Source organism: Ursus arctos, unplaced genomic scaffold (genome assembly GCF_023065955.2).
Source record: "Ursus arctos isolate Adak ecotype North America unplaced genomic scaffold, UrsArc2.0 scaffold_10, whole genome shotgun sequence".
NCBI lineage: Eukaryota > Metazoa > Chordata > Mammalia > Carnivora > Ursidae > Ursus > Ursus arctos.
In genome coordinates, this window is record NW_026622764.1 from 3697979 (window position 1) to 3716698 (window position 18720).

Genomic DNA, 18720 nt, shown 5'->3' on the forward strand with positions numbered 1-18720 from the left:
CAAATGGGAAAAAGGCAACAGTACCTTGAGGAGAAGAAAGAGCTGAGTATTCATGATTGAAGAGGAAAGAGGAAGTGAGGAGAAAAACGAGGTGACCCGGATGGTTCTTGCAGGGAAAAGGTGATAGTCTGACAAACACTAAGTTTTCCAGAGCTAATCTCATCAGCATGCCCAGACAGCATTTGAATGATCCCCCTGGGTCTGCTATGCTCTTGGCTGTTTCCACACAGCAAACCGATCAGGCCCTCTCACTTACTAGCGCTTTGCCTGGCCGAGGATTTACACTTTCGTGTACATGGAGACGGGTGTTTCTGTGGACCGCAGAAAGAATTCTCGCCCATCTTCAAAGTCCCTGTACCACACACGCAGCCGGGGAACGCCAACCTCCTCTCCTGTTTCTAGAACCATCACAGGTCCACAGGGCTCTGGAAGATGCTTGGTTGGGCGACCGGCTCTTGATTTCAGGTCCGGGCATGATCTCAGGGTCGTGGCATGGAGCCCTGTCTAGGGGCTCTGCACTCAGCGGGGAGCTGCTCTCCCTCCCTCTCGGCTCTCCCCTGCTTGCACGTGCGCACGTGCTCTCTTTCCCTCAAATGAATAAATCAATCTTAAAAAAAAAACTTAATCTGTAAATTGAGTGTAAGTTAAGTAATGAAAAGGGATAATAACTTGCCCACAGTGGTATTTTGAGGATTAAGACAATGCAGGTAAATGCATGTTTAAGCATTGCAATGTTCAGATAAAGTATAATTTTGTATTATTATTGTCTAAAGTCATCTACATTTGCATTGATAAAAATAAAGCGCCGTGGACGTGTTGACTGGAATTACATCAACAGCAGATAAATTCAGCCATTCTGGCAAAACCTAACATACAGCCAGTCTATATCAATAAGAACAGTAAAAAATATAAATGCATCTTACTGCAATTTTACTCTGTTCTCAGAAAATGTGTTATAACCTTATAGCCCTCATTTCTGTCAACTCCGTAACAATCCTGTGAGAACTATACCATGGACCCATTTCACAGATGGGGCTTATTAAGTCAGGGAGCCTCTGAGTCATAGACTTTCAGCAGCAGACCTAACCAGAGCATCAGTCTTTCTCCATGCTCCCAGGCTAGTGTGCCTTCACTCAGGGGCATAAAAATTGGAATTTCAAGTATGAACTGAATTTAAAGAAATACATTCACAAAGGAAGGAAGTGGAGGAAGGGAGAGGGGGAAAAGAAGTCAGGCAATTAGAGAGAGAATGAAGGGAGAAGTCAGGGGAGGAGAAAGGGAGGGAAAGGCAGAGTGGAAAGGAAATTAAAGGAAGAATGTCTTGCACGCTTTTTAGCAACTAAAGAAAAATTCTACCTTCTTAGAGATATTATGTATTCATTTTGGTGATTATCAGAACCAAAAAAAGTTTAAATCAAGCCTTGAATATTCACTCACACAGTCACCATTTGATAAAACCTACATTTTATAAAAATCTGGAAGGAGAAATACTGTGGTTTTTGTTTCAATTTTTTAAAAAATTTTCTACATGACATATTTCTCTTTAAGATGTTAATCAGAATGTTCTTGCTTTGACACATCTTTTCTAAATCTCTCTTATGAAATGTGACAGTATAATCCAGTCAGTGGATAGTGTCGGTCTTCCTCGGGAGAGAATCACCTACGTGCTTCACCACCAAGAACAGATGCCCGCGATGCCCACAGCGGGATGGAGAGCCCACGTGCCATCGATAACGTATGAACACAAAACCTGAATAACCGCCACTCCCTCTTCAGTACCACACAAACAGAACATGATTGCAACTGCTTTTAATGCCTGGGATACAATTATAAACTGTATAATTAAAAAGAGCTTACATTAAAATCAGAAAGGCTACTCTATAAGGGTTATACTTGAGTGTCATCTCTTTTTTTTAAGATTTTAATTTTTAATGTTTTTAATTTTTTTAAAGATTTTATTTATTGGAGAGAGAGAGAACACCTGTGTGATTGGGGGGGGCAGAAGGAGAGAGAGAGAGAGAGAATCTCAAGCAGACTCCCCACTGAGCACAGAGCCCCACGCAGGGCTCACTCTCAGGACCCTGAGACCATGACCTGAGCCAAAACCAAGAGTTGATCGCTTAACTGACGGAGCCACCCAGGCGCCCCTAAGATTTTAATTTTTTACAGCAGTTTCAGAGTCACAGCAAAACTGAGAGGAAGGTACAGATATCTCCCACACACCCCTGTCCCACTCGTGCATAGCCTTCCCCACTATTAATACTCCCCACCAGAATGATGACATTTGTCACAGTTGAACCTACATGGACGTGTCACCATCACCCCAAGTCCATGGTGTACATCAGGGCTCACTCTGGGTGTTGTACATTCTGGGGGTTTAGACACATGTGTAAGGACACACGTCTATCACTGTAAAATCATACAAGGCAGTTTCAATGCCCTAAAAATCCTCTGAGCTCCACCTCCTCGTCCCTCCCCCCACCAGCCCAGGCAACCAGGGATCTTTTTACCGTCTCCATCATTTTGCTTTTTCCAGAATGTCAAATACTAGAATCATACGGTATGTATCCTTTTCCGATCGGCTTCGTTCACTCAGTAATATGCATTTAAGGTTACAGGCAGTTACAGGACCCTTAAGAAAGTTAAGAAAGCACTTTGCCTTAGATCTTACCTAACATTCAATTTGCCTACTGCCACGGACTAAACTGCGTTCCTCCGAATTCGTGTGTGGAGGCTCTCAATGTGACTCTTTGGAGATGGGGTCTTAAGGAGGTAATAAAGGTTAAAGGAGGTCATAGGGCTGGGGCCCTGATCCTATAGGCTTGGCCCACTTACAGGAGACACCAGACAGTTCGTCCCTCGTTCCTCTCTCTGTCTCTGTCTCTGTTCCCTCCCCCCCACTCGAGGACACAGGGAGAAAGCAGCCAGGAAGAGGACCTTCATCAGAAACCTTACCAGCTGGCACTTAAAGTCTCCAGAACTGTGAAAAAGAAACTTCTGCTGCCTCGGCCACCCAGTTTGTAGTATTTTGTCACAGTAGCCCAAGCTGACAAACACACCCACTGAAATTTAAAAGTGTCTCAAAATTACAAAAAATATTTATTAGTCATTTTGAAATAACAAAAATTAATGAAACTAAAATTAAATCTTGAAAAGATGGTCTTAGAAAAATCTAGCTAAGATGTCTTTAATATATTCGAAATTAGAGTGAAACAAACCAGTTTCAAGGATAACTCTGCCATTTATAAAACATGAAGCAGGTAAAAATCATTTTTTCTCTAGGGAAATACACTAATTTCTATAACCCCAAGCTCGTCAAAGTGATCCCCCGTAACCTGGGCACTGTGGCGTGCGCGCACACACACACACACACCCCCACACCACAGATACTTTTCATAAGTGACTCTCAGTGACTGATTTTCCTTTCTTCTTGTTATGCAAAATGTTTGGATTTTTGAAGGAACCAAAAAGCATACCCTACATAATAATCGAAATGAGGACTAAAGACAGAACTGGAAATATTCGGGGATTAGCATACTGGCTGAGCTTGTATTCCTGCTGTAGAAGTCAAGATAGATATAAAATTCACATCCTTGTACAACACAATAGCTGCTACGTTTGTTAATGGTCAGTATAATATCATAACAGTTTATATGTGGGAATTTAAAAAACTACTAACCTGTGCATTCATGAATTTTTCTTCGAATGGAAATTCATAGGCGTTTGGTTTTGAAATGTTGGATTTTAAAGCATGACGTAATAAGCAGGCATGCAGTAAAGGTGTACTTACCTGCTCAGGTTTGCTGGGGTCATTCATGGTAGCATTTTCAGGGATGCTGTCTTGAGACTGTCGCTTGCATAGACCTTTTGTGGCATCTTTGAACATAATGTCTTTCTCCAACATACTGTCTTGCTTGGCAATTGGCAACACCAGGGGACTGCTACAGAAAATAATCAATACTATAATTAGTTTTCTGCTAACATCGCCATATTAATCAAAAATGACCACAACAGGACAGCTCAGTTACAGAAAGTTGTTTTATTCAGATAAGAAAACATTTCTCAACACGGAGGGGAAAAAAAAAATCAATGGGGAATCGGTCAACTTTTCTATTAGTTCTCACTTTCATTCAATTTCAACTTTAAAAGAAAAACATATTCACTTCAACTTGAGAAGAAAATGTTTACAAATGTATATATGACTGTAGGAGGCAAATCAATCAGCAATTTATAAGCTCAGGTTGAACACATGACTGAACTAAGCAAGATATTTAAATGTGAAAGTGAATTGCAAACAAGTGAAGGCACAAATTATACAATTAATTAACCTATTGTTCATATACAACTTAAAATACGTTATGGAATCATGGGCAATATTTAGAGTTTGTAATGAAACAATAACGGGGCATTAAAGAAGAATCATGTGCTCAAGGATTCCAACATTACAGACAATAACTCCTTCCTTCATTACAGCTCAAACTAGGCAAAAAAATAAAAGCTACTTCATATTTTTTGTTGTTCCATAGACATCACTGCCAAAAGAAAGCCATTATTGTGTGATGTCCATAAAAAATAAGCACAGCCTAAAGGTTTAATTTGCATTGTAACACTTTATGATAGTAAGATTTAAACATGCATTTCCCTAAACGTTACCATACGAGCAGAAATTCATACATATTTAATCAAGTGTGATACATATAAACATAATTATTTCATGCATTCTACAATAGCACTTGTGATTCTAATTAATGCTTCAATGTACTTTTTGTTTTTTTCAAAAAATTCAGGTTTATTAAGGTATCACTCACATACGGTAAAACTCACTTTGTGTGGCTGCTCACGTACTGTAGATGTCTGTGTCGGATATATGTGTAGTTGTACACGGTTAAATACATACGTGTGCGTGTAACCCACGTAACCGGTGATACACGGCATTTCTATCACTCCCAGCCATCTCTTTGGGCCTGCTCTGGGGAACCCACTGTCTCCACTAGCCTCCTGCCCCTTGCAACCACTGGTAACTATTTCTTTCACTATAGTTTTGCCTTTTCTAAAACGTCATATGAAAGGGATCATAAAGCATGTAGCTGTTTATATCCGCCTTCATTGACTTAACATCACGTATTTAGCTCATTCATGCTGCTCTGTAGACAATGGTTTGGGTTTGGTGCTGAGTGGTAGTCTGCTGGAGAACGTACTACACTCGGGCTATCCATTCAGCAGACATTTGCGTTTGTCCAGCTGATGTCAAGTGGAAATGAAGCTTCTGTCCACATCTGTGTGCAGGTGTTTGGGCAGACACGCTTCCATTTATCTCGGTTAAAAACCTAGAAGAAATTCCAAGCTGATGCCAAAGCAGTGCCCCCACCAGCAGTGCATGGGCATTTCACTTGCTCCTCCTCCTTGCCAATACCTCTCTCTCCACTTAAAGCCATTCTAGTAGGGAAGTTAGCGGCTTCTCACTGTGGTTTCAATTTGCATTTTAATGTGCTTATTCAACATAAAAATCTCTCCTCTGGTAAAATGTGAGTTCAAATCTTTGTTGCCAGAATATTGACTTTATAAATTCTGGTTTCAAGTCCTCTGGCAGGTACATATGTGGCAGATATTTTCTCCCAGTCTATGTCTTATCTTTTCATTTTCTTTACAGTGTGTTTCAAAACACATTTTTTTTCCATCTATGCCTTGGGCTTCTTGCGTCTTATCTAAGAATTCTTTTCCTAACCCAAGTTCAAAAAAGGTTTTCTCCTAGGTTTCATTCCAGAAATTTTATAGTTTCATGCTTTACATTTGGGTCTGTGACGCATCGTCAGTGGTTTTTGCATATGGTGCTATGTACGGGTCGGGCTTTGTTATGTTTTCATATGGCCGTCCAAATGTTTCAGCATCATTTTTGAAAAGAACATCTCTCCCCAGCCCATTATCTAGGATACCTTTGTTAAGATTCAATTGACCATATATGTGTGGGTCTATCTGGGGATGCTTCCTTGTGTTCCGTTGATAGAATAGTCGAGTCTTACACCAATATTACATTTCTTTTTTTTTTTTTTTTTTTAAAGATTTTATTTATTTATTTATTCAACAGAGATAGAGACAGCCAGCGAGAGAGGGAACACAGCAGGGGAGTGGGAGAGGAAGAAGCAGGCTCATAGCAGAGGAGCCTGATGTGGGACTCGATCCCGGAACGCCGGGATCACGCCCTGAGCCGAAGGCAGACGCTTTAACGACTGCGCTACCCAGGCGCCCCACCAATATTACATTTCTTGATTAATGTCCTTGCACAGTAAGACTTGAAATCAAGTACTTTGACTCTTCCTGTTTTGTTTTCTTTTGTTTTGGCTATTCAAGATCATTAGCACTTTCATATAGATTTTAAAATCTATTTGTCAATTTTTATCAACATGCCTACTGGGTCTCTGATTAGCGTTCTGCTCAGCTGATAAATGAACTTGGGGAGAATTGACGTATTCACAATGTTGAATTCTGTCATCCGTAAGCACAGTACATTTCGCCATTTAGTTTGATCATTAACTTCTCTCAGTATTTTGTAACTTCTGGCATTCAAGTTTTGCAAATAATTTGTTAGCTTTACTCTGATGTTTTTATGCCATTACAAATGAATGTTTTATCAACCTCCTGTAGCTGTATATAGAAATGCAAAGAGAGAGTAATGTGAAGGGCTTCTTCCAGTAACCACAAGGTCTCACTGTTTGCAGCCCATCTCTGGGCCTTATCTTCCCTCTGTACCACAGAGTCTAGGAAAGTGGAGAAAATAAGACGTAAATGGGCTACACTAGTGCAGGGTTGAGGGAAAGGCCTGAGGAAGAGCTAAAGAACGTATTCACAGAAACGTGAGGTCAGTTTTACTTCCCTTGAGCTCTGGATGATGTTTTACTCAGTGAGGAGATTCTGAGGTGGGTGAGAAGGCAGCCTGATGGGACAGCAGGGGAGGACAGCTGTGACGAGTGTGTGTCTGCCAGAAAGCTGCGCCTGGGCTTCCCGGGCAAGTGACAGAAGCATTCTCTAAAACCAATCTGTAAAGGAGGCCTCTACGGAGGGCCTTCTAGCAGAACGCACACAAGGGGCTTAGCACGGTGACTACAGCATTAAGCAGGCAACAAAAGTGGTTACTTATATGGGTCCAGCACTGCGAAGCTTCAAGGATTGTGTTCTATTTACAAACTAACAGGTTAGCTAGTCACTATTTCATGGAGAGGCGCGGAAGACAAGAGATTGATTCCCGGATCGGAGACAGAAGACTTCATGACTCACGGCGCACACACTATCCAGAGGCTCGTGTCTGACCGTGTCCCATGGTGGCTAGGAGGGGCCGACACAGGGAAAGTACACGGACGCCTACTCATGCAGTGTGTTGTGTTGTGGGAGAGAAACCTGCTCAGGAGGCAAGTACTTTCTGGAACAAGCAGCAAATGCTGCACCAGCAGCAGAAGAGCCAGTGCCCCTCCCCTGGCGTTTGCTCTGTGGTCTCCGTGAGCGACCTGACGGCCTGTATGACTAAGTACATGTGCTTTGCAGTCTGACACACTGAGCAACAACGGAGAGGGTGCTCAAGGCCATGGCAGACTATCCCTCCCAATAGTATGGTTACCAATTTTAAAAATTCACTGTAAAATGAGAATGCTCTTAATACTTATAAAAATTTCATATCCAGACCTGCTTGAGTACCATTGAGTGATAAGGTATTCATAACTCCAAAAAGGCCTTATTTCCTCCACGAGCAACTATGAAACGATGCCTGCTGCCCTAACTTGTATTCTCCATTCCTGGAGCTCCCAAGGTGCGTCCTATGCTTCTCTGACATGAGAACCCTTCAAATATTTGAAGACCATTGCAGTTTCCCTCTATTTTCTATAAGGTGAATGGACCACCTATAAAACACTGTAATAATTATATGAAATTCAAAGCATGATAATCTCCATTCTAAGTACGCTATACATATTAACTCATATGAACAACATTATAAGGAATATCTAATTTTCTACCTATTTTATAGGTGACAGAGAGGGAGAGAGAAAGAAGAATGGGCTGTGGACACACAGGAAGGCAGGACTGGAGGTGGGACCTGAGATGCAGAGCTTGTGTTCTTAACCACCAGTCACCATGCCCACATCCAAAATCCACCTCACACCAACCAAAATATTTCCTTACTGATCTACCCTTGAATGTCAATCACCTCTTTTCTTCTGCTTTGTCAGGACGTCTTCAAAGAAAAACTACAGAGAGGTTTTGCATATACCGTACCAGGTGTTTTGAGGATAAAGCGATGAAGAAAGCAGTGGTTTGACTAGTCAGGTAGAAACGACATAAAATCACCATTTATAAAGGATTTCTAAAAGGAAGAAGCAGAGTTGACTAAAATAGCTAAAATACTCCTTTCCTATCTCAAATCTAATCACAGCACTAATAGCAGGATCTATTCTATTCCCAACTGACAGGGACACTGGGAGAGAAGATTGATCTAGGAAATACAGTGACTCCATCCTGAGTCAGGTTTTGTTTTGTTTTAAGAGAGGAAGAGAGAGGGTGGGGAGGGGCAGAGGGAGAGGGAAAGAGAATCTTAGGCAGGCTCCATGCCCAGCGTGGAGCCCAACACAAGGCTCGATCTCACGACCCTGAGATCATGACCTGCGCCAAAATCAAGAGTGAGATGCTTAACTGACTGAGCCACCCAGCTCCCCTAAGTCAGTTTTTACCTCAAGTTGACAACCATCTGACCCCATAAGCCTTCAAAATCTCTGGGCCACATGTCACTTTTGCAAATGTGGGGGTTAGACGAGACAGTATCTAAGTGTATGCCAAGCCCTACAGATCTATGATGCTACCACATAATCCCTCTTCACACTTCTTTTAAAGACACACTTTCTCAGCTGTGTCTTTAAAAGAATCACTTATACACTCAATAAAATCACATATAATATCATAGCTCTATTACTAACAATAACTGTAAGTAGCTAGTTAAAAATACTCATATAAGAAAAAAAATGATTCTAAATAATACAGTTGGATCGAATGGCAACATATTTGTCATACACATATTTTCTATAAGAAAATACAAAACACATAGCTTGGCTGATGGCACGTGATAATGTTTTAAAGGCCTATGGAACAGCTGCTCTTTAGGTTTCTTCCCCACTTTTAAAATGAAATACATTTCATCCATAATCATCGTGATTAACAACAGCAATCATGTAAGATAACTCCTACATATTTAAATTTTCACCAATTATCCATCTGTACACTATGAACATGTATTAAAATGCTATTTTTCCAGAAAAAAGCAATAATTCTTAAGTGATCATTGCTATTTATTTCAATACTCATTAAATGTTTATCAACCATGACAAAATATTTGATGAGATTAATTAAAAAAATAAGATGCAGTTATATAGAGAGAACAAGAACTCAATAAAGAAAAAGAAACACATAAAAGAAGAAATAGACCGAGTTAATAGTAGTTTCATCAAAACCATGGACTACTGATGAAAATGGATTCATCTTAGCTAAACTTTGGACAGGCTTCTCCCCAACTCTAGACTACTGCCCTCTCTTTTCTTAGAGAGCTTACTTCAGAGAACTTTCCATTGTAATTTCCTCCTTTGTCCTTCTGGGATGTAAATATTCTACAATGCCCTCAACATCTTTCTCCAGGACCTGGGAGCCATTCTGTTGGAATGTAACCATCAGGACTGATAGAGGGAGCCCCACTCTTCTGATCTCTGCGGGAGGGGAAGAGCCTCACTTCCTAAAGCACCAACTAGCAAACTCTGGATGGCCTCCTCACAAGGACCAGCCTTCCTGCTAACATCCCCCAGGCTTTACCACCAGCTTATCCCAGCATTTAAAAGCTCTCTGAGTCAAGTTCACCTCTCTCCCTGTATTGCAATCGTCCTGAATAAAGTCTTCCTTTCATCTTTGACTTCTCTGGTATAATTTTTCTTTGACATTAACGAGTGAGTTTTTTCATGCTTCTACACGTTTTTCTGCATTTTCCAAATTTTCCTCCACGAGAAAAACTTTATTTTATCAGTGAAAAACAGAAAAAAAATAGGATTAAAAAGAGTATATTTTCTAAAAGAAGGCTTTGGTAAGGCAGATTTCACAAACATAGAGAAAATGAAAAGCAACCATCCAAGGACAGTTTAGATTAAACTGGGGATAGATCGCTTTAACCTGACCGTGGACAAAACTGCACGGATTATACCAGCAGACAATCAATTTCTGAACTCTGCTGGATTTATTCAACACTTGCTCATTTCTATAAACATAAAAGGCATTTCATGCAGAGCAAATGTGCCTGTAGGAACTGAGATTTTATTTCTGAAAATGGAAACAGGAATGTAATAAAATAAAACTAACAAAGGTGACAATTATTGCCCATTATGAAGACAGCAACTCTAGAAAACCATAGAAAACAAGCCAAATTGACTATATTGGGATATATTAGGCCAACAAAGAAAAAAATTGAACCCAAACAAATGTGAACAAATGGCATATGTGACTCGGTTATTTTGGCAGTAAAGTAATGGACTGAATAGATAGTTCTCAATTTTAATCCTAAAAACGCAGCTACATAAATCATTTACTATGAGGAATTTGGGTTTTTCTGCATCTACAAAATAATGATCTAAAGCTTAATTTTGAATGAAACTATTCTTGGAGAGCTTTGAGTTAATTGCTATCTTTGTCCCCCCAAAAAATGACTTCAGTTTTTGTGATAAAAAAAAATACATAAAAAAAAAAACACTTCGGGGGGGCCTGGGTGGCACAGCGGTTAAGCGTCTGCCTTCGGCTCAGGGCGTGATCCCGGCATTATGGGATCGAGCCCCACATCAGGCTCCTCCGCTATGAGCCTGCTTCTTCCTCTCCCACTCCCCCTGCTTGTGTTTCTTCTCTCGCTGGCTGTCTCTATCTCTGTCAAATAAATAGATAAAGATCTTTAAAAATAAAAAAAAAAAACACTTCGGTAAAATATTACTTGTGTTTAAAAAACAAAAGTGTCAGGTGTCTGGGTGGCTCAGCCAGTTAAGCCTCTGACTTTTTTTCAGTTCAGGTCTTGATCTCACGGTCCTTAGTTCAAGCCCCATGTTGGGACCCATGCTAGGTGTGGCACCTACTTTGAAAAAAAAAAAGTCAATGTGTCTCTTGCAGTTGAATTGAAAGTGACACTGTTTTTAAGACATTTTCTATTCATCTAGTAGTTCTCAACAGGTATCTGCAAAGAACCTTTTAAAGTCTAATTTAAAATAAGGTGAATGCAGCAGCACTGTGAATATATGAAGAGAGCTTCTGCATATGCTACGTTATACTATGAGAAGTGACTGTCTAGCATATATATATTTTTCTGAATAGGTATTTAATGAATGATATTTGTATGAAACAACATTATCATTATACATTTGAGTCAAGGAAATACTTAATAATCTGCATTTTCAGATATCTTTAGTAAGAAAATTTGATAGAATTTGGTAAAACTTAAGTTACCCGAGCAAGCACCATAACACACACACATGTGCACACACAGTATATAATATAAAAAAGTGAAGAAAACCCTGTGCGTATTTTGGTGGTAGACGGAATAAGCTTATTCTACCTTCTTGGAAAGGTAGTGAGTTCCCATCTCTGGAGCAGTTTCAACTGTAGGAAAAGAACATGAATAGACATGGCAATGTCTACCCCCTCCCTCTACCTTCCCCCTAAGCCAAGTCTAGTTCTCGACCAACTTTGGAAGATCAACTAGTTCTTCAACCACGTTTGAGGGATAGTGTAAAAATGGTTTAAAATTGGAAATCAGATTAAATGATTCTCAAGGTTTCATGACGTCCCTGTATTGTGTGACATTTCTCTCTGTCCCCCTCTGGACCACAGAATTCATTCCTAAATTCACAAGGAACCGATGGACTGCTTTATCAAGAATTTGTAACACGAAGCTTTTTCCAAAGACTGAAGAATCCAGGGCTGGGAGTCTGGTCCGACTTTATCTCAGGTGATGTTATTTTACTGCAAAATGGTCACGGAAGCTGCGCTGATTTTGAAAATGGTCAGGTCATTCCGGGTCAAGAGTAAATGTACAAGAACAATGGCTCACGGGAATAACCAGACAGGTGGTGTTCAGCCATCAGGAGCCAGGAAATGAATGGCTGCAGCACACACAACCGTGCCTAAGGCTCTAAGAGTAAAAATGCACTTTTCAGGATTGCTTATCCAAGCATTCTGGTCTAAGTTACTAGGAGCCGATTTCTGTAAAGAACGCCCCCAGGTGTGGTGTTGAGGCATGGGTCAAAGGCTATGTCCCTCATTTGTAACTTCATTTTTTTTTTAAAGATCTGTATGACAAGATTGTGCACACCATGAGCCCGGGGAGACACTCAATACCATCTTCCTGAGCCTGTTCCCGCCTTAGGGTGGAAAGCATGAACAAAGAATTCAAAGATGGTGGTTCTAATCACAGCTGCTACTAACTTGTTATCCCCATACGTCTGTCACACCTCTGGCTTTCTGTTTCTCCATAAATAACATGCAGATAATTATGTCTACCCACCCTAAGTCATGGAGTTTAAATGAAGATCAATGGAAATGATTATTGAAAATTGCACTGATATGCAAATCATATTTATTTTCATTGAGCAACGAAGGCCATAGAAGACATCCTTGTGTAGCCACAGACAGTTGGCTTGCTTTTAAGTAAATGCATGTTGGGCTTGTTTCATAAAATGTGGCCCCTTCAAAGCTTTCCATAACATCTACTCCAAGCCTGTCATGAGTCTCAGCTTCTACTGAGGTCCAGAAGGACACGCTGTGAAACTCATACTGTGCCTCTTACAAATCCCCACAGGGTATTTCTCCTCATCAGTGGCCGTCTGGCCCATGCACTTTGGGACCCACCTACACCAAGCGCCCTGTCCTTGCATCCTCAGACCCGCTCAAGTCTGCCTCTTTCCAGACTTTTCCCAGTCACATCTTATCTCCATCCCAGGTGCTATCTGACTCAGAAGCCCATGGAGAGCCAGCCCAAGCAACTACTCAAAGGATGCACCCACCCAAAGCTGGTCTTCTCTGAGATTGGATTTTTTCTTCCGGCTGCTTAGAAAGTAAGTTTTTCTCTATATGGCCCTATTCAGTTTGATTTCACCAAACTGAAAGCTTAAATCTACTGTCTTAGCTTAGAGCGAGAAGGCCTTTATTCTTTACGATTATGCTGACAATTCACAGATGAATGAAGAATATCTGCTTTTCTTTCTGTCATTTCTCAAGCACTTATATGGTATCACAATGAGCCAAATACTACTGTGTTTCAAAAATATTAAGTCACGGAGTCATCAAGAACCGCCTCATAAGCCATTTCCGACCACCATCGTCACCACCCTGCGGTACCGCAGCGTAATTCTGACACTGACTACCTATAAAACGGACCCCGCAAATTAAGGTCAAGACTTCCCCCTTCAGACACAGCCACAAGTTTGGGAGTCTCCATGTTCACCCACACTTCTGACCAATGGGCTACCAGTTCAGGGGCTCCCGCAACTCCCTCAGGTTTGATAGCTCACTAGAACAACTCACGGAGCTCAGGAAGCACTAAACTTACTACTACAGCTTTCTTAGGGAGGGGACGGATCGGGATCATCCATGTGACAGAAACGCAGGGGGAGGTGCGGGAATCAGGGCACGGCACCCTCCAAGCGCACAGAGGGGTTCGCCAACAAGGACGCTCCATGGGCTTGCAGAGAGTTGTCCTTGAGGTTTGGCTCCATTGAGATGACGGGCTCCATCACCGAACTCAGCTTCCTGGCCTCCTCCCCTCCCGGAGGCCAGGCTGGCTCACTGCTCCGTCCTCTCATCCCAGCACTGGGTTTTCTGGCATGACCAGCCCCCACCCTGAGGCACCTTGTTAGCATAAATTCAAGTGGGACCGCAGGGATCCTGGACAGCAGAGGCGGTCCTGTGGCTTGGGAATTCCAAGGGCTGAGCATCTCCGCTCCCAGGAAGCGGGGAGAAAGGCCTGGACAAATTCTTTACTATACAGCACCCATGTTTTACACTGAAGCGACATGTGGCAAAGACCCTGACTAAATTCCGGAAGTCCCAGAGCCAGCAGGTGCAGAGCCGGCATCTGAACCAGGAGGTGTGGCTCTGGGTCTCTGTCCATAAGGACTGCAACACACGGCCTCACAGGTTGCCTCAGGGCTTGAGAGTAGACACTCAGAGCAAGGTAGACCAAGGGCCCCATGTTGCTGCATTTAACTTGAGCTTTGGCTTAAAAGCAGATCAGTGGTCAACTGTATTGCAAGGAGGCTTCATGCTTCTTGTTTCTGCGGAAGGGAAATGTCTTCCTAATTATAGACTATCTTCTTAAGTTGTCATACGAAGAAACACTTATGCTAACCTGACAATATGCCACGCCTAAAGCTGACTGACCATAACAGGGAAGCTCAGATCAGCAACTTCCTCTTTCAAGCCAAATTAGAAGTATTTGAATTGCAAATAAAAATGACCTCCTCACTGAAACAATAGGGGAGTGGGTACATGTGTGTGACAGGAGTCAAGCTACTTGAGTTCTGAGTCTCCGACGGGGATGGATAACATAGGGATAGAACAGAAAGCATTCATGTTACCCCTGAAACTAATAATACACTGTACATTAACCAAATCGGATTGAAATAAAAAATTTTTGCATGGTGCACTGGGTGTTATATGCAATTAATGAATCATCGAACTTTACATTAAAAACCAGGGATGTACTGTATGGTGACTAACAGAATATAATAAAAAAACATTAAAAAAAATTTTAAAAAGAAGTATCTGTGTTGTATGTGTCAATATATTTAAACTGAATGAAAATTATAAATAAAGGGAATAAAGATACGGCACAGGGAATACAGTGGGTGGTATTGTAATGACGTTGTCTGGTGACGCACCGTAGCCACGCTTGGGGTGAGCACAGCCTACAGTGACGTTGTATGCCTGGAACTAATGGAACACTGTGTGTCAACGATACCCAAGTTAAAAAATTAACAACAACAACAAAAGAAAGAAGGGGCGTACTTGTGTTGTTCTGCGGCTTAAAGGCAATGACCCACGTAATCACTCTGCAGGGTCCTGATGTCTGGTCGCCACACAGGAACCGTCGGCTGTTGTCGTGAATCACTAAGCCCCCACAGCCTCTCCGTGAAGGACTCCACCCTGCCAGGGCCTAGGCGGAACGGCTGTGGCTTCCGCCTCCAGGACCCCATGAAAGCGAGCGTTCGCAGCACACGCTGGCACACATCAAACTTTGCAGCGACGACAGACCCTGGGAGAGCACTGCCGGGCTCCAGCCCCACAGGGCGCAGGTCCCCACAGCTGTCTCATTAGTGGCAATCATGGCCCGCGCGACACGGAGATCTACGTCAGGACCCAGCACGGGGTGCAGGCAAGAAGCAAGAAAGGACAGAGCGGGGAATCGCAGTCAAGTATGACAACAGTTGTTGCAAATTTAAAGCAGAGAGAGGAAGCCTGAAAGCTTTACAGATAGGGAGGACTGTCGGGGAGGACTCCGGAGTTAAAGCTTAACCTGCTCACTCTGAGACACAAACTTCAAAGTGAGGCAACAAATAGACCCCTTAAAATTGTTCACTTAACAGAAGATATCTTAGAAACATGGAAAATGACATAATTCAATAATTTAGGAATTTCCTCGTGATTAAATGTTTAACCAAAGACAGGGGTGCTGCTAACGGTGGAGCATAGCGGGGGTGACATTCTTACCCAAACTGAACTCATGACTTAGCCCACAAATCCTCACAGGACAATCAACAGGAGTTGATATTGGAAAGGGATTTTGACTTGTATGCTGAGGTATCAGACACCACTCCATTATTTCTTAAAATTTTAGCAAAATATATCCTAGGAAAATGTAAAAGGAGTGAGTTAACTGTAGAAGGCAAAGGAACAGGAAGTTGGATTGAAAACTAAAAGATAGGTGATGATAGTTCAGATGAGGAAACGCGGGTTAAGTCCTCAGGATGAGGGCTGCTGATAAACGGTGGGAAAAGAGACTTTCTGAAGATAAACACAGATGACACGGAGAAGAAGAGAAGGCTGAACATTCTAATCACATGCTTCTCACATCCATGAATATGCACTGTCCTTTCTTGGGCAAAGTAATGAGAAAAGCACCAGCAGGCTTCATGGGGATGCTTGGTCCGACCTGCAGCAGGGGAAAACTGGCCAACCTGGCCAACTCTTTCCCCTGCTTCCCGGAGTGTTCTTTTGTTCTAATTCCTTCTGCACCTCCCTAAAGCTGAGGAACGTCTTGACATAGCTGAAGACCAGACTTCATATTTAAAATTCAGGTTATCCAAACCATTTGAGAAGGCACTTCGTTCACACGGGGGCAACTTGGATTTCCACAGAACAGTAGCATTTGTTTATTTTAATGGAGGAACAGATAGAAACAGTTTGGGTGAAACTCAGCAATGCAGAGGTGAGGAGAGAGACAGAAGACCGAACCCTCTAGAACACCAAGACTAAACCACTGACTGCAGCAACTGGCGTGTGAAGAAATGCTGCTTTGTAAATGATACACGAGAGATCTGTGGAAGAAATACGTGTATGTCTTCTGTGAGTCCTGACAATGCTCTGATTCATTTCACATATGTTCTCTATCAAAAGAACAACATGTTAGGGGTGCCTGGGTGGCTCAGTTGGTTGAATGTCCCACTCTTAGTTTCGGTTCAGGTCATGATCTCAGGGTCCTGAGATCGAGCCCTGCCTCAGGCTCCCAGCTCATCATGGAGTCTGCTTGAGGTTCTCTCCCTCTCCCTCTCCCCTCTGCTCCTGCTCTCTCTCTCTCTCTCAAATAAATAAATCTTCTAAAAAAAGAACGACGTTAAAAATGTTGTTTTCAACCTGAAATTATTTTTTTCCTTACGTATTTCCTTCTTTTGTTGAGATAGGATCCACAGAGCACAAAATTCACATTTTAAAGTGTACAATTCAATGGTTTTTTTTTTAGCATATTCACGAATTTGTGTAAGCATCCATTTACTTCTAGAACATTTCCATTATCCCCAAAGAAACCCCATATCCAGTAAGAGTCACTCCCCATTGCCCCCGACCCCACTCCTGGCAACCACTGGCTTTCCGTTGCTATGGATTTGCCCATTCTGGACATCTCATGCAAATGGGGTCATACAATATGTGGCCTTTGATGTCTGGCTTCACTCACTCAGCATATCGTTTCTGAGGACCATCCTTGTTGTAGTATGTATCAGCATTTAAGGGGATATTGTAGGCAACCAGAAACCATTAAGTTTTATACTTTAGAGAGAAAAAAGTGAATATTTGTATTTCCTACATTAGGAATTTAGCCATTACCACAGTCACTGGAAATCTTACAAACTAGTTTAGCTACAAACGTGGAGTACATTTAAAATATCATCTTTGGTCTCACGGTGACAAACTTGATCTAATAACTACAATAATAATGTTTAAAAGAATCAGATGATTTTTCAGAAAATCAGGCTAAACTTATTGTCAACAGTGTTTTTTGGTAAAGACGTTAACATTCAGCTTCAATTTAGTCATGAGTCCGTCTTAATACTGACTATCAATGGACGGCAGAGAAAATAACCAACTCTTGCACAAGTAAGATCTACGACGTCAGCACGCCACAGCGAAAGGCACTTACAGCTTGCTGGAGAGAGCAGGGAGGTCATGGAGGATCTCTTCATAGGGCTCCTCGGAGGCCACGGCAGGAACAGATAAACGCTCTTTTACCCTTTCTTCCCAGGCAACTTCAGCTTTCAGCAGCATTTCCTCGATAAACTCAGAGGCGGCGATATCTACAAGAAACAATACGAACATCAGAAAAAGTGGGTGCTGAGATCACAGAAAACTGTTCCCTTTTAATAATGCTAGTGTGCTTAAAACGTGAAAATTGATCAACACCTTGAGCAAAACGAAAAACATTAGAAGTTTATGGTAGGAATAAAATTGCGGTGTTACCATTTTAAAAGACGGTCTTGTTTTATATCCGTGGCATATTTAATTACAAATGAAATGAAAAAATATGAAAATAATATTCACCGAGTGGTGATGTGTAAAATGTAAAGTCACGGAGAAGCTAAGCTTGAAACAACTTGATGTCATTTCATTCTCAGTGCCACTCTTCCTTCATCTCGATGAATAAGAACCAAAATGATGAAAATAGTTACACATTCCCAAAGACTGGGTTACTATGAAACTTGTAGTACGCATTTTACAACCATCCATTTGTAGATGTACAAATAAATAACAGTTGCATTATGAAAGCAGTGAGGTGAGTCTAGCCTCTGTGATCCATTTTTTCAATCTGAAATATAATTATATTTCCTTATACATGACATGTTAAGAGTGACATCTGAATATACCTGGGCAGTGATATAGATGTGCATTAATCAAATTAATTCAATTAACAACTGAAACTGGAAGTCAAAAAATCCACCTTAATAACAATTAGGAACCTAATAGACATAACTGCTCCTTTTCAATCCTCATGACTAAAGTGCATGACTACCTGTGTCTACAAATTTGAGTTATGTGGCTGGATGGGCTGGATGAATTCATTCAGCCACCACAAGAAGATGTTTATGCCAAGATTTTATCATCATTTGCTCTAGGTTAAATCATATCTACATAACGAGGAGGAGGTCCCTCAGCTTCCTCACCTTGGGTGATTACTTC

The 18720-nt window shown here is 41.6% G+C and overlaps 1 protein-coding gene across 1 annotated transcript in view; it reads right to left on the reverse strand.

Annotated features, from left to right (window-relative positions):
* Positions 1–18720, reverse strand: part of MYO16 (myosin XVI) — a 466166-nt gene that overhangs the window by 298053 nt on the left and 149393 nt on the right. Inside the window, exons 9-10 of the mRNA XM_026493590.4 lie at positions 17687–17840; positions 3791–3941 (exon numbers count right to left, since the gene is read on the reverse strand). Of these exons, the coding sequence (XP_026349375.3) occupies positions 3791–3941; positions 17687–17840 (305 nt within the window). The remainder of the gene's footprint in view (positions 1–3790; positions 3942–17686; positions 17841–18720) is intronic.